The sequence below is a fragment of the Zonotrichia leucophrys genome, chromosome 14 (genome assembly GCF_028769735.1).
Source record: "Zonotrichia leucophrys gambelii isolate GWCS_2022_RI chromosome 14, RI_Zleu_2.0, whole genome shotgun sequence".
Classification (NCBI taxonomy): Eukaryota; Metazoa; Chordata; class Aves; order Passeriformes; family Passerellidae; genus Zonotrichia; species Zonotrichia leucophrys.
Window position 1 is genome coordinate 14,476,664 of NC_088184.1, and position 14,051 is coordinate 14,490,714.

The 14,051-nt window shown below is 48.9% G+C and overlaps 1 protein-coding gene across 3 annotated transcripts in view; it reads right to left on the reverse strand.

Moving 5' to 3' along the window:
* CACNA1H (calcium voltage-gated channel subunit alpha1 H) overlaps window positions 1-14,051 on the reverse strand; it is a 161,456-nt gene that overhangs the window by 91,642 nt on the left and 55,763 nt on the right. For all 3 annotated transcript variants that reach the window (XM_064725503.1, XM_064725504.1, XM_064725502.1), the window contains exons 6-7: window positions 12,265-12,424; window positions 4,818-5,130 (exon numbers count right to left, since the gene is read on the reverse strand). In XM_064725503.1, the coding sequence (XP_064581573.1) occupies window positions 4,818-5,130; window positions 12,265-12,424 (473 nt within the window). The remainder of the gene's footprint in view (window positions 1-4,817; window positions 5,131-12,264; window positions 12,425-14,051) is intronic.

Below are 14,051 nucleotides of genomic sequence, written 5' to 3' on the forward strand. Positions count from 1 at the left end.
ATATCCTGGGCTGGAAGGAGCAGAGTTCAACCCTGACACCCCAACAACCCCACCCTGGGCATCCCTGGAGTGGAGTCCAAACCCTCCTGGAGCTCTGGCAGCCTCAGGGCCGAGCCCATTCCCTGGGGAGTTGTTCCAGTGCCCAAACACCCTCTGGGGGAAGAACCTTTCCCTAAAATCCAACCTAATCCTCCCTGGCACAGCTCCAGCCATTCCCTTGGATCAATTGTTGATGTTCCTCACAACCAGCAACTTTCTGCTCTCCAGTTCAGGCCAAGGCCTGCTGCAGGACCCCTCTTCCTACTCCAAACACAGGAATCCATGACTGAGGTTGGATGAAACTCTCCCAAAACTCCAGAGGTTTGGAAGCCCAAACTCCATCTCCAGGAGGTTTTAATTCCATCCAGCACCCCCACGGGTCATGGAACCACTCCTGGCATCAGGGTGGCCTCTCTGCCCTGTCCTACACGACACAACTCCTCCCAACCTTCAAAACAAAGATTTTCCAAAGGCAACAAATCCCTCTTGGAAGCACGCTCCGAGCTGCTTGAAAAGGGCTGGATATTTTTAGCTGGGGTATTCAGCCTGAGAGCTCTTCAAATGCAGCAAGTGCTGTTTATTTGGCTGACCAAATTAAAAAAAGCAACAGCAACAGAGCTCAAACCCCGTCATTTCCAGGGAAATATTTTCGGTGATCCAAAACAGATTCGAGTTGAGTGACAAAGCATCATCTCCAAGCAGTGGGAATGAAAAGCCCCAAACTCTTTTTCTTGCCAAATTCAGCACAGAGAAGCGTTGCTGACACACTCTCCAATTTAAAGGCTGAGCCATTGGAGGAAAAAAATTCCCGAATCCCAAATTTCTCTGCTCAATGAACACTGAAAACACAGGCACCCAGTGTGACAGCCCCTGAAAACACAGTCCCAAAATGACTTTGGGCACAGCTGGAAACCTCAGACCTCTTCCTCCCATTCCAGCTTTTTTGGTTCTTTCCCAAAATCTGCAGGGAGTGGGGGAGCAGAGGGGGCAGAGAAGGGATTAACATCACCTTTGGACAGTGCTGCAGCCAATGGGAAAACCATTCCTCTTGGATCTGCCTGGGATTGCTTTTTCCTTCAACTTTTGCCAGAAGCATCACCCCTGGAGTAAAGTGTGAGTAGGGGCCTTGCTTTCCTACAAATTCTATGTGAAATTATCCACTCAAAGCTTCTCTGCTTTGCAAAGCAGCCGAAATATCTCTTCTTGCCAAACTTCCAGCTTCCCAATCCCTTTTTATTTTATCAGGATTTCTGCACTCAGGCCTGGCCACCCTGAGGCTGCAGGTCAGGGAGGTGGGAAGGTTTTGGTTGCTGCACTGGGACTGTCAGTAATTCCAATTAAATTGGACTTTGTTGAGGTGGGTAATTCATCATCTGCTGCGTGACAACAATACCTGTAATTACTGCTCCGATTGTTGGGGCTGGAATTCATGTGCAATAAAGGGATCTTCATATCATGCCAAACCTCACAGTTAATTTAGGTTCCATCTCCTTTCATTTAGTCTGTAATAAGCTAATTAGTTCACCTAATTTGCCACAGAACGTGCCTTTGTAACGAATACAGACACGAATTAGCCTCTTGCACAACAAATGAGGGAAAGCAAAACATGAATCACTTTCAGGATTACATAAGGAATTATCATCCTTTACAGCACTCAGGGATGCAGCCATTCCCTTGATTATTTTTAATTTTCTTATTTGCACCAGGTTCTTCTGTCTCTGACTCCTCCTTGGGAGGTGGACAACACATTTCCCTGTTTTCCTGCTGTCACCTGTCCTGGCTCTGGGAAGTTCAGGGCCACTCCCTCTGAAAGAAATCTTTTAAAATCTTAGTTCTGGTGGCTAAAAGTGCTCACCTATCCTTGGGACAGCTTTGCTGGATGTTCTGGAGTGGAAATCTTCAGACTTTTCTGCTTTTTTTCTGCTTTTGGTTTGGTTTATTCGTGGTCTGAACGGCATCAAACTGCCCTGGGAAACTCCTGGGCACTTCCTGCACTTGGAAGGTTCCTCCTGGGGGCTCATTTCATCCCCCTCCCTTCTGACAGCTCCTAAACCACACCAGACCATGGAATCCTGGAATGGGCTGGGTTGGAAGGGACCTTAAAGCCCATCCAGTCCCACTGCCCCTGCTGTGGGCAGGGACCCCTCCCACGGATGAGACCTGTCACAGACAACTTTTATAAAACATCCTCTCCTTGGGATTTTTTCCTCCTGAGAAGCTGAGAAACCTCAAGAACAAAATGTAAACAATGGTTATTCTGCTGTGGAATGCAACAGGTGGATCTTTGATTGGCCCATGTTGGATGTTTGTAATTAATGGCCAATCACAGCCCAGCTGGCTTGGACAGAGAGCGGAGACACAAACCTTTGTTATCATTCTTTCCTTTCTATTCTTAGCCAGCCTTCTGATGAAACATTTTCTTCTATTCTTTTAGTATAGTTCTAATGTAATATATATCATAAAATAATAAATCAAGCCTTCTGAAACATGGAGTCAGATCCTTGTCTCTTCCCTCATCCTCAGACCCCAGTGAACACCATCCCAGAGACATCTCTGCCAGGGCCTCACCACCCTCCCTTTCCTTCCCCTGACCCCATCCATGCCTGCCCTGTGCCAGGGGAAGCTGTTCCCCCTTCTCCTGGCACTCCAGGCCCTTTCCAGCTCTGGAAGGTCCCCCCAGGCCCCTCTTTCCCAGGCTGAGCACCCCAAGGTTCCCGGCTCATTTGGGATAAATCCTGAGGGATCTCTGTGCAGCAGCCACCTGAGCTGGCCACAATTCCCACTGGAGATCTGCCAGCCCTCAGGGCTCTCTCCCCATCTCAGAACCCCTGCACGGTGCCAGGGCTTGGGTTCATTATCCTGCAGAATAATGGCTCAGCACAGCCAGCCCTGTCTCACCCCAGTAACTCAACCCCGATCCCCAGGGAAGCTCAGAGTTCCTAAATCCATCAGCTGGGCTCTCTGCACCGCTTCCTCAGAGCCCTCATCCCACTGCTGGCCTGGTGCTGTCCAGCTCCAGCTGTTCATTGTGCTGCCCAGCACAATCCCATGGATTTATGTGCTGAACCTTCCCTGCTTCCAGCAGCTGTTTGGATTCAGCACCTCACCCCCTGCACTGATCATTTCCCACGTCCAGGTTGAGCCAGCACCTTTGCTGCCTCTTTACCTGGAATTAAATCATCCCCAGCTCCTAAAAATGAGCCCTGACTTCCAGCAGGAATAAACACATGAGGAGAGTTTTTGGCTGGAAATCCTCTGGAGCCTTTGGATGGCCTGAGCAGAGATAAAACAAATCATCGACCTCCTGGCAGCTGCCAAAACCATCTGAGGACAGGAGATCCCCCTCTGCCAGACATTGTGCTGCCCAAAGGAACCAGCTGAAACCTCTCCTGGGGCTGGGGCCCTTCCTGAAATTCAACTGGGCCTTTTGAGGATGAGGAAATCAGATGGAATGAAGATTTGCAGCCTGGAAAATTGCTCAGGAAGGGAAAAGGCAGCAGGACCCCTCTGAGGAAGCTCCTGCTCCTCCTCTGTGTCCTTTTCCTATGAAAAGGAACCAGGTGGGATCTCCTGGGAACATCCCTCAGATCCATCAAAGAGCAGGAAAAGGAGAATTCCCTCTGCCCTTTGCCCAGCACTCACTACCAGCCAGCAGCTCCTCTCTTCCTCACTAATCCCAAAGCATTTTACCAATGGGAAAATTGGGATTCAGATCTGCCTGATCTGGATTTGGTTCTGAGCCTCTGGCACCAGCACAGTGACCCAAGGGCAGCTCCTGAGGAGCAGGGAAGGTGCTCAGAGCCAACATTCCCCACTTTGCAACCCCCAGGTGAAAGCTGGAAGTGATGAACTTCATGGATAACATGGGACTGGGAGGAAATCCATAAACGAAACACAGAGCTGTGGATGAGTAATTATTCCTCATTAACGAAGCTGAAAGGAGAATTCTGCTCTAGGAACAGATGTCACCTCCACTTCAGGGGGACTGAATCAACCAGGGCACCCAGCCAGAGCCAAAGAAATGCTGCAACACCAGGAAGTGCCCATTAAAAATGGGAAAGAACACTGGGATCTTCCAGCTGGGCAGCCCTGGGAAACCACAGCCTCTGGACATGAAAATCCGTGGAAAATCCTTCCCTTATGAAGAGTTTTATCACCTGTAAAATCTCCCCCAGTCCCAGTGAGAAGCGCTTTCTATTTTCTCAAGTGCCTCAAAAGAGATTGAAATTCCCTGCGGGCAGAATTTCCTCTCAGGAATTTTGGCCAGAACTGATTGTTCCCCTTTCCAGCATTCCATGCTCACCAGGGATTTAAAACCAAGCCTAAGCCATGCCAGCTTCCTTCATTTTAGCATGAAATTAAATCTTGCTTAAAAACCTCAACAGCACTTTCAGTTTCCTGATGCTCCAACAACGAAGACCCTGCTCCCAAAAATCCCTGGGATTTATCTGATCTGCAGAGGTGGAACTTGCCATGAGTTTTGCTGCCTCAAGAAGTTATTTTCCCTCTTTTCGAATGATTTAAAAAGAAAAGTTTCTTCTCTCCACATGCTCTCCTGCACCATTTATTGCCTGATTCATTCATTCCCTGTTTCTTGATTTCCAGTTTCACTCAGGGCTGAGCAAATTCCTTCCAACTTCGCTGCATTCACCAAAATGCAAAAACCTTCCCGAGAGCAAAAAACGACAAACCCAAAACAAGGAAAAAACGGGAAATCAACAAAAAAACCCAACAAAACCATGAAAAAAAAAAAAATCCCATTTTTGGGAGCACCCTACCTGAAAAATAGCAATCCAGGCATATCCGATATTATCAAAATTGATGGCCCCGTTGTGGGGGTTGACGTCCCCGGCCATGCAGATGTTGTAGTACTGGTTCCAGTTGATGCAGGAGTTCCTGCTGGGCTCGGGGCTGGCCAGGCTGGGGCTGTAGGACTCCATGCTCAGCGTGCACTCCACCTTGGACTCCTTCCTGCTGGGGATGTTGGAGCACCTCTGCATGCCGTTCTCCCGGTGCGAGGAGCAGATGAAGGGGTTCTCCTCCGCCTCGTCCGGCCGGTAGTAGGGGTGCAGGAAGGTCAGGTTGTACGTCCTGGACGAGGTGGAAAAGAAAGAAAAGGATGAAGGTTAAAAAAAAAAAAAGCTTCGTGATTAATTATTAAGGCCGTTAAAAGTGTTTTTGGTGGAAAGGAAAGGGGGGGGTGTTGGAATGTTGGGGGACACAAAGACAGATGATGGATTTGGGACCTGGTTGACATCAAAGATTTGATAACAGGGTGCCTTGGCAAAAGCAAAGGGAGCTTTGAAAATTAGACCTGGATTGCAAGAAGATTCAATGGTCAGGAAAATTAATCCACAAACACCACAGGTTTATATCGAGAAAGGAGACAGGAGTCCTTTTACTTTATTCAAATAAAAGGAGAGGCCATGGGGCATCCCCTGGGGTCTATGGAATTTTTGGAGGACGCAGCCTCCTTTTTATCCCAATTTCCAGCCACATTTCCCTTCTCTCTTTCCCCATTTCTGAGATACTTGAGAAGTTCAGACTCCCCAGTACACCTGACACCAAAGATTTCCCAAATATTTCCCTCTAATGTATAACCCTCCCTTTTAATTTTTAATTCTTATGGAATTTAGGGATTTTTCTTCCCCATTGTTTCTTTCATCTTTCAATGTCTATTTTTGTTTATCAGCAAAACTTTTATTTGTCAAAGCAAATATATTTTCCATTCATCAATTAGTGGAATCCTTCCCCTTGTTTCTTTTCTCTCCCAGTGCTGGTTTTATCTACCAGCAGAACCACAGCTTGTTTGTAAGACAAATCTGCTATTCCTCTCACAATCAAACAGGTTTACAGGAAAAATAAAATCCCATTAAACCCTGCAAGCAAGAGATGTTGTTATATCCATAAGTTTGTGGATGTGATTTTAACCTAATCATTGTAGTACACATTACTAGTGTCTCTTAAATAGTATATAAGCTTTGTATCCCACAATAAAATGGGATTCTGATCACCAAGTAAGTGTCCCCATCTCTCATCATTGCTGACAGTTCATCCCTGATTTTAGCAGCAGGACAAGGTGCTGGTTGCTATCCCTTCACCCTTCAGAAATCCCTGTCAGAATCCCAGCCCCTAAAATCAAATCCTTTTGATTTGATCAGACCCCGCTGATCTCCCAGCAAAGACCAGTCCGAGTTTCCCCAAGCAGACAAAGCAGGGAAAAAAAAAGAAATTAGAGGGATGGAGAGAAAATCCCAGCAGATCAGGTTCTCCCCCAAAATCCAGGGAGCTTTTGGGCTCTCTGTAAGGATTTGAAGGTGCTTATTTGGGTGGCAGAGCAGCTTCCCAAAAAATGCATCCCTCAGGAGGAATCTGATGAGGGGCTGAGCTCCCACCAGGGGAGACCCATCCAGAGGCCATCTCCCACTCCCTCTGTACCTCCATAAAGAAAGGAAGAGCCCAAATTAATGAGAAAACCACGTGCTTGCTGCATTTCTGATGGAACTGGTTTGGATAGAGCCGATGGCTCTGTCCCAGCCTGGACCTGCAGCAGGGCAGGAGCTGCTTTTCCCTGAGCTGTGCCCCAGATCTGGCACTTTCTGGGCTGTGTGAGAGCCTGCAGCACTCAGGGCTGCATTGCTCCACAGCCAACTTTCTCCAGTGTTTTCCCAGCTCCAAAGATCTCAGCTGCTCCATAATCACCCCGAGATAAGGGAGAGGCAGCACACACATTATAAAAGATGTGGGCAGAAGATAACCAGGTAATTCTTCCAGCCAGGACAGCTCTATTTTTATCTCTCTCTGAACGCCCCTATCTGGTGAAGAGATTTGGCTTTAACAAGTGTTATTCCAGACAATTGCTTGGAATTGCTCCCCAAAACCCTGGAGCCAAGCAGGAATTGCTCTGCGGCTGCACTTTAAGGAGAGAACAATTGCTGCAGGGCAGAGCTGAGGGAAATCAGCCCTCAGCCGCTTCCCGGGGGAATTTGGGTCTCTTCCATGATCCAATTACCCGAGGTGGGTGTGGAGGGTTCAGCAGCTTCAGGAATGGGAGAGGGAAGAGGAGCACGTCCTGGGGATTGGGAATTCTTTGTGCTCAGCAGCCCCTCCTCGCACACCCCGCAGCTCCAGACTAAACTGTGACATCACCTGCGCTGTTTCTGGGCTTGGGATCCAACAAAAACCTGCAAGATGTTTTTCCTCCCCGAGCCTTTTCCTTGCCCTCCCACCAGCTGCTTCCCTGGGAGGAAATTTCCATATGAAACAGGCTGGAGAACGGGCCAGGAGCTGCAGCAGCCGCGTTTGGGAGAACATCAGACACCACCCAGCAGTGCCACACACGGGGAGGATTAAACAGAGGATTAAAACACACCAAGATGCAGGAAAACTGGGAAGAGCTGGAGAATCTGGGAGAAGAAGCAGAGAGGAGACACCTGAGAAGTGACTTTAGCTCCTAAAACTACAGGATCAGTCCCCATGCCATTGGAATGAGGCATCCAGAATTGGAGAGGCTCTTGCATCCCAGGAGTCTCCAATTGGGAAGTTTTGGGATGAAGATCCCGGGCTGGGGTCTCAGGAGCTGCACAGAGAAGATCTGGGCACGAATCTGGAGCAGTTTGGTGGCTGGGGGAGGAAAATCCGAGCAGGAGAACAAAGCCCAGCTCTGCTGGGAGGGCTGGGCGCAGCCTGGCTCGGTTCTGAAGGATTTTATCCTCCCTTTCCTCTGCTCTCCTCACTTTTGCAGCTGTCCCCAAAATTAAAAGTTGTCCCTCTGACAAAATCAGTCACCTGAAGGGCTCTTTCCACCCAGCCTTTCCCTGTTCTTCCCATTGGGAAGGAGCCACTCCTGTGGGAAGCTCCAGCACCACCAGTGAGGGAGGAAGGAGCCCCAACTGGCAGCAAACACTGCAAATTTCAGACCTTTCTTAAAACCTTTCTCCCCCCTTTTTTTTTTTTCCTGGCAAAACCAAAAAATGGAAAGAAGGAAGGAGAGAAGAATGAGAAACAAAAATGCTGCAGAATGAGGGAATCCCCAGTATCCCCCCAAATAAATGGATGAGTTCTGCCAGGACCTTCCACTTCTTCCTGCCTTCCCTGTTCCTTGCCAACAGGTAGAGACAAATCACTCATTAATGCTAATGAACTCACTAATCAGCAGAGCTCTGGGGGAAAGACAGGAGGAGCCAAGCCCCAGGATGGATCTGTTATCCCACCAGAGAGGATTTCCCAGCTTTTCCCACCCCTGCTCCGTGCACATCTGGATTTCCCTTTCTCTGTCCCTCGCCATGTCCATGTGCAGGAAGGACAACAGAGGGGCAGGAAAATCCATTTTCCTCCCACTCCTGGGTTATCCTCTGCTCCAGCCTCCCCCAGGGAAGATTTCCCAGCCCATCCATCCCATGCACAAATCCCAATCACTGGAACACAGCTGGGGGAGCAGAGGGAGAACCAGCAGCAATTAAACACCTTCCAGACAAATTCCTGAGCCTGCTTGAGGAGCTGAAGGCTGAAAACTCCCACCACCAGTGTCCCGAGGCAGCAGAGAAACACAAAACCCTCCACAGCTCCCTCCCCTCCCCTGCTTCCGAGCCACTGAGTTCCTTGAAAGGCTCCAGCCTGGAAATGCTGCTCTGCATCCCAGCACAGAGAGGGGCAGGGCCTGACCCAATTCCTTTATTTCCACCGGGAGCAGCTCAGGAGGGTGGGAAGGAGCCCGAGGGGGAGAAAAACCATCCTGGAGATGTCCCCAAGGGGCTGCTGGCTCTGCTTGTCCTCCCCACCCAGCACACCAAACCTTCCTCCTTCCCACCAAAGGGTCCTTGGGGGGTTTCTCCTGCAGCTCCAATGCCAGGATCTCCTGGCATCACTCACAGCCCCGCCTGGAGCTGCTGGTCCATGCAATCCCAGCTTTTGTAGGATCATTTTGGGTGTGGAGGGAGAGATTCTCAACAAACAGAACCCCACTTCCAACCCACTGCTGCAACAACCCAGCAATTCCTTCAGAACCCCCACTAAAAATCCTTAAATAACCTCATTCCAGCCCTGTAACAGCACAGCTCTGAAAGACAGAGAGAGAAAAGCAGAAATTCCCAGTGCACCTCCAAAAAGTCCCCAAATTTTCTCTCACAATGCGCTCGACACAAAAATAGTTGCTTTACTCGGAGCTGCCAACTTTCAAGGGGGATTGAAAAGAAAAGGTTTCCATGGGGAAAGAAGAATGATGGCAAAAATCAAAGTCACTCCTTCCATCTGATGCCTCTGGAAGAGCTGAAGGCTCGGGAAGCTGCAGGGCAGAACACAGCAGGGCAAAGCTGGATTTGAAGCAGCTCTTTGGGAGCTCACTTACACCTCCTTTCTTCCTGAAAATTTGGGGTTAGCACCCTGCCTTGCTGGCCCCTGGATTTTGTCCAGATCCTCTGTTTAAAGCAGGTTTGGTTTCAGCTGGGAGGGTTTGGCAGCAGCACCAAGGGGAGACCCTCCAATAATTCAGGTTTTCCCTGGAGGAAATCCGAGGCAGGATCTCAGCCCCAGCCCCTCCCAGGCTCCCGAAGGGCTGGGAAACCTCTGTGCCCTGAGGAATTGAGGATTTCCCACCCCTGGATGTGTCTGAGGCTGGGCTGGAGCAGCCTGGGGTAGGGGAGGGTGTCCCTGATCATGGTCAGGGGTGGATGAGAATCTTTAAGGTCCTTTCCAAGCCAACCCATTCCAGGATTCCATGATCTGCCCAACAGCAGGAGGATGGAGCCCTGAAGTGTTTTCCAGGTCATTCCATGCCCTTTTCTCCTTTACAATTTGCTGCTGGTGTGTTAACAGCCACTGCAGGGGGGAACCGTGCCCTGACGCCTGGGTTGAGAGAATGAGTCAGAAATGATTTTAAAAAAATGGGAATAATTCCATCTGGAGTCCCTAAAACTTCCCCACCGAGCTCCAAGAAATAGGGATAGCTAGAAATGCAGGGACTAGAACGTTGCTGGGTTTCTCTAAATTTAAAATTAATGCAGAAAGCCCAACCCAGCAGCAACACTCAGGGTGGAGGTATCAGAAAATCCCACATTTGTCCTGCTGACACTGAGCTGGAAGCTGGAATATTCCTGCCCCATTGGCACTCCCATTTCCCCAAATTCCTTTGGAATGCAGCACCTTCCATCACACTAAACCAGAGCCCAAGAGCTGGGGGGTGGCAGAACCCATCCCAGAGGAAAGGAGGGGATCCCAGCCAAACCCCTTCAAACACAGCTCATCCCAAAACCTTCTCTGGCAAGGAGCAAGCCCTGATGAGAAAATCCTGTGACCCTAAAACTTCCACAATGAACTCCAAGAAACCTGGGACAGCTGGAAATGCAGGGACTGGAGCATTTTGCATTAATTTGAAATGAATGCAAAATTAATAATACCAGAAAACTCCACATTTCTCCCACTGACACTGAGCTACAAACTGGAATTTTCCTGCCCTATGGACACCCCCATTTCCCCAAATTCCTTTAAAATGCAGCACAATAAACCAGACCCCAACAGCTGAACCCATCCCAGGGGGAAGGAGGCGATCCCAGACAAACCCCATCAGACACAGCTCATCCCAAAACCTCTCCTGACAAGGAGCAAGCCCCGATAAGAAAATCCAGCGAGGCCTTTGATGCTGCTAATGGCCATTACATAACTGCTGCTTAATGTCTGTGCTTAGAGAACGCTTCCCCTGTGGTTCATCTTGAAAGCTCCACTTCGCAGAAAATCACCAGAAAATCAGCGAGCGTTTCAAAACCCGACTCGGAGGGAGCTGAGAGGGGCTCGCTGCAGTTAATTACAGCAACGGGGCCACCCAAGCAGGGCTGGAACTGCTCAGTTTGGGCTTGGGGATGGCAGCTCCGGGGTCCAGCTGAGCCTGGAGGGGTTTGGGGAGCGGGAAATTGAGGCTGGGGGTGCAGGAGAGGGTTTGGAGTGGAAGCACACTCATGGCAGGTGAAGGGTTTTCCACCCTGCTGGGAGGAATAAAAGCCACCAGAGCTGGTGCAGAGGACAGGAGAGGCTGAGGGAGCCCCGGGAGTGGCAGTGAGAGGCAGGAGCAGGACCTGAGGGATGATCCCTGCCTGTCTCGCAGTCAATCCGAGCGCAGGCAGCCGATGATTACCCAGCGATGTAATTACAGGCTCCATCTCCTCTCGCCGAGTTAGAGCTGCCCTGAGAGCTGGGCTGGGGCATTTCCTCACCTCTGAGCTGCTGACATCTCTGACAGGAGCCTTTGGAAGGATTTTTTTCCAGGAAAATCCCTCTTTTCTATGCTGGCTGTGCTTGGTTTTTATCCAGGTGTGTCCTCAACTGGAACTGTTGGGGGCACGACAGCCCCAGCTCAGGGAGCAGTAAGGGATGCTCCAAAGACTGGGATGCCCCAAACGCATCCCAGCTCCATCAGAACCTCCTCAATCCCACTCTGAACCCAGATGGAAGAGCCCAGGGCTGGCAGCAGGGTCCAAAGGATGAGGCAAATCCAGGATTTATCCAGAGAGCTCAGGAGCAAAGACAAACACCAGCAGCACAGCCCAAACCAGGCCTAAGAGCCTGGGCTGGGCTTAAATTGATCAGCTGGGCCTTGGGCAGGTCCCAGGTGAGGCTCAGCAGGGCAATGAAGGTTTATTATCAAAGGGGCTGCTCCCCACAAATGCCCAGCCTGGAAAATCCCAAATGAAAATTTGCCTCTTTCAAGTCGGGTTTGATGATCCTGGAGGTGTTTTCAGCCTTAATGATTCAGGTCCTGCCCATCCTGGTGCCTGTCCCACGCTCTGAGCTGTGTCCAAATGATTTTAATGCTTCTCACATCCAGTTTCTTATCTTAAATCCCTGACAAGGATTTATCTCTGGGTTTCAGCTGCATCTCCAAATCAGCAGCCCCTGCCAGGGGTTGGGGTGTGCTGGGTGACCTGAAGTGTTTGGAGAGCTGGGAGTTTGTTCTGCATCCTCCCAGAGTCACACAGGGATCTCAGGCAGGGCTAATCCAGCCCTCTCCCATCCTCCTCCTTCAGGTGCAGCAGGAATGCACAAAACCCTCAGGAAATTGCTGACAAATGGGATTTTTTCCCCAGGCAAAAAGGACCCTGCTGAGCACTGGGATTTTTTCCAGCAGGGGACAGAAAAAAATCCCCTGCTGGAAAAGGAAGAAAAAAGGGAGAGAAATGTGGAGGAAAAAAGGGGGGGGGAAAAAAAGTGGAAAATTTTTGCTTTTGCTGTACTTACATGGCAAAATTCCTGTCTAGGAAGCACCTGTTCCTCAGCAGCCCTGCCCAGAGCTGGACCCCAACAATGCCAAAGATGAAGAAGACGAAGAAGCAGAGGAGGAGGACGTTGCCTAACATAGGCAGAGTGTCCAGCAGCAGCGTGACCAGGATCCTCATACCTGGGCGAGGAGGGAAAGCCACGTCAGGATGGGCACAAATCACCATTCCCACCTGGGATGCACAGCCAGGGCAGGAAAATCAGGATTTGGTGTTTTCCTCTAAATGCTGAGGCTGGAAAGGGAGGTGGAAATGCCAAAGGTTTGGCAGGAAATGGGAATGACAGCAATCTCCAGAGGGTGGATCCAAGGCCTCTAGTGTCAGGGAAATGCTGATTCCCATGCCAGAAATTCCACATGGAATTTTCTGAAAATGGGGTTGGAATTCCTGGTGGTTTTTCCCAACATTGGGTTTGGAATTCCTGGTGGTTATTCCCAACATTGGAGTTGGAATTCCTGGTGGTTATTCCCAACATTGGGTTTGGAATTCCTGGTGGTTATTCCCAACATTGGAGTTGGAATTCCTGGTGGTTATTCCCAAAGGAGAGGGTTGGAATTCCTGGTGGTTATTCCCAAAGGGGGCGGGGGTTGTAATTCCTGGTGTTTATTCCCAATAATGGGGTTGGAATTCCTGGTGGTTATTCCCAAAGGGGGTTTGGAATTCCTGGTGGTTACTCCCAGCATTGGGGTTGGAATTCTGGGGGTTATTCCCAACATTGGAGTTGGAATTCTTGGTGGTTTTTCCCAATATTGGGATTGGAATTCCTGGTGGTTATTCTCACAGGGGGGTTGGTTATTCCCAAAGGAGGGGGTTAGAATTCCTTGGGGTTATTCCCAACAATGGGGTTGGAATTCCTGGTGGTTATTCCCAAAGGGGGTTTGGAATTCCTGGTGGTTACTCCCAGCATTTGGGTTGGAATTCCTTGGGGTTATTCCCAACAATGGGGTTGGAATTCCTGGTGGTTATTCCCAGTGTATCCTGTCACAAAATCATGGAATACCCCGGTGGGAAGGGACACACCAGGATCCTCAAATCCAACTCCTGGCCCTGCCCAGCACTGTCCCCCCCTCAGGAGCAATCCCACATTTTCCTGGCAAATCCATCTTAGGAAAAGCAAGGACACATTCAATCCCCACTGAAAGACAATGCTGGGATTTTCTCCCTTTTTTTCCCCCCCTTCTCTCACTGATATCCTCCCTTTTTTTTTCCAAAAATGGGTAAAATTTCTCTCCCCATGCCAGACAATTTTTTTTCTGCTCAGCTCCTTTTGGTATTTGGGGTTGTTTAGTGGCATCATCCCAGAGATTGAATCCAGCTGTTCTCCAGCCACCCCGGGCTCTCCCTGGAATGTTGAGTGTGCCATGGGAAAAGAGCATCACCAGGGCTGAAACAAGGAGCAGGATTTTCATCCCCATTCCATGGGATGCCTGGTTTAAAAACCCCCAGCAGAAAAATAAAAATACATTTTAAAAATACTCAAAAATACAATAAAAAACAACCAAAATATATAAAAATAAATAGAAAAATAAATATATAAATATTAAAATAAATATAAAAATGAATCTTAAAATAAATCTAAAAATAAATATTAAAAATAAATAAAAATATAATAATAAATCCAAAAAATAACCCCCAGCAGAAGAATAAAGATAAATTTTAAAAAGACACAAAAATACAATAAAAAACCAACCAAAATATATAAAAAGCAATATATAAATATTAAAATAAATATAAAAATGAATCCTAAAA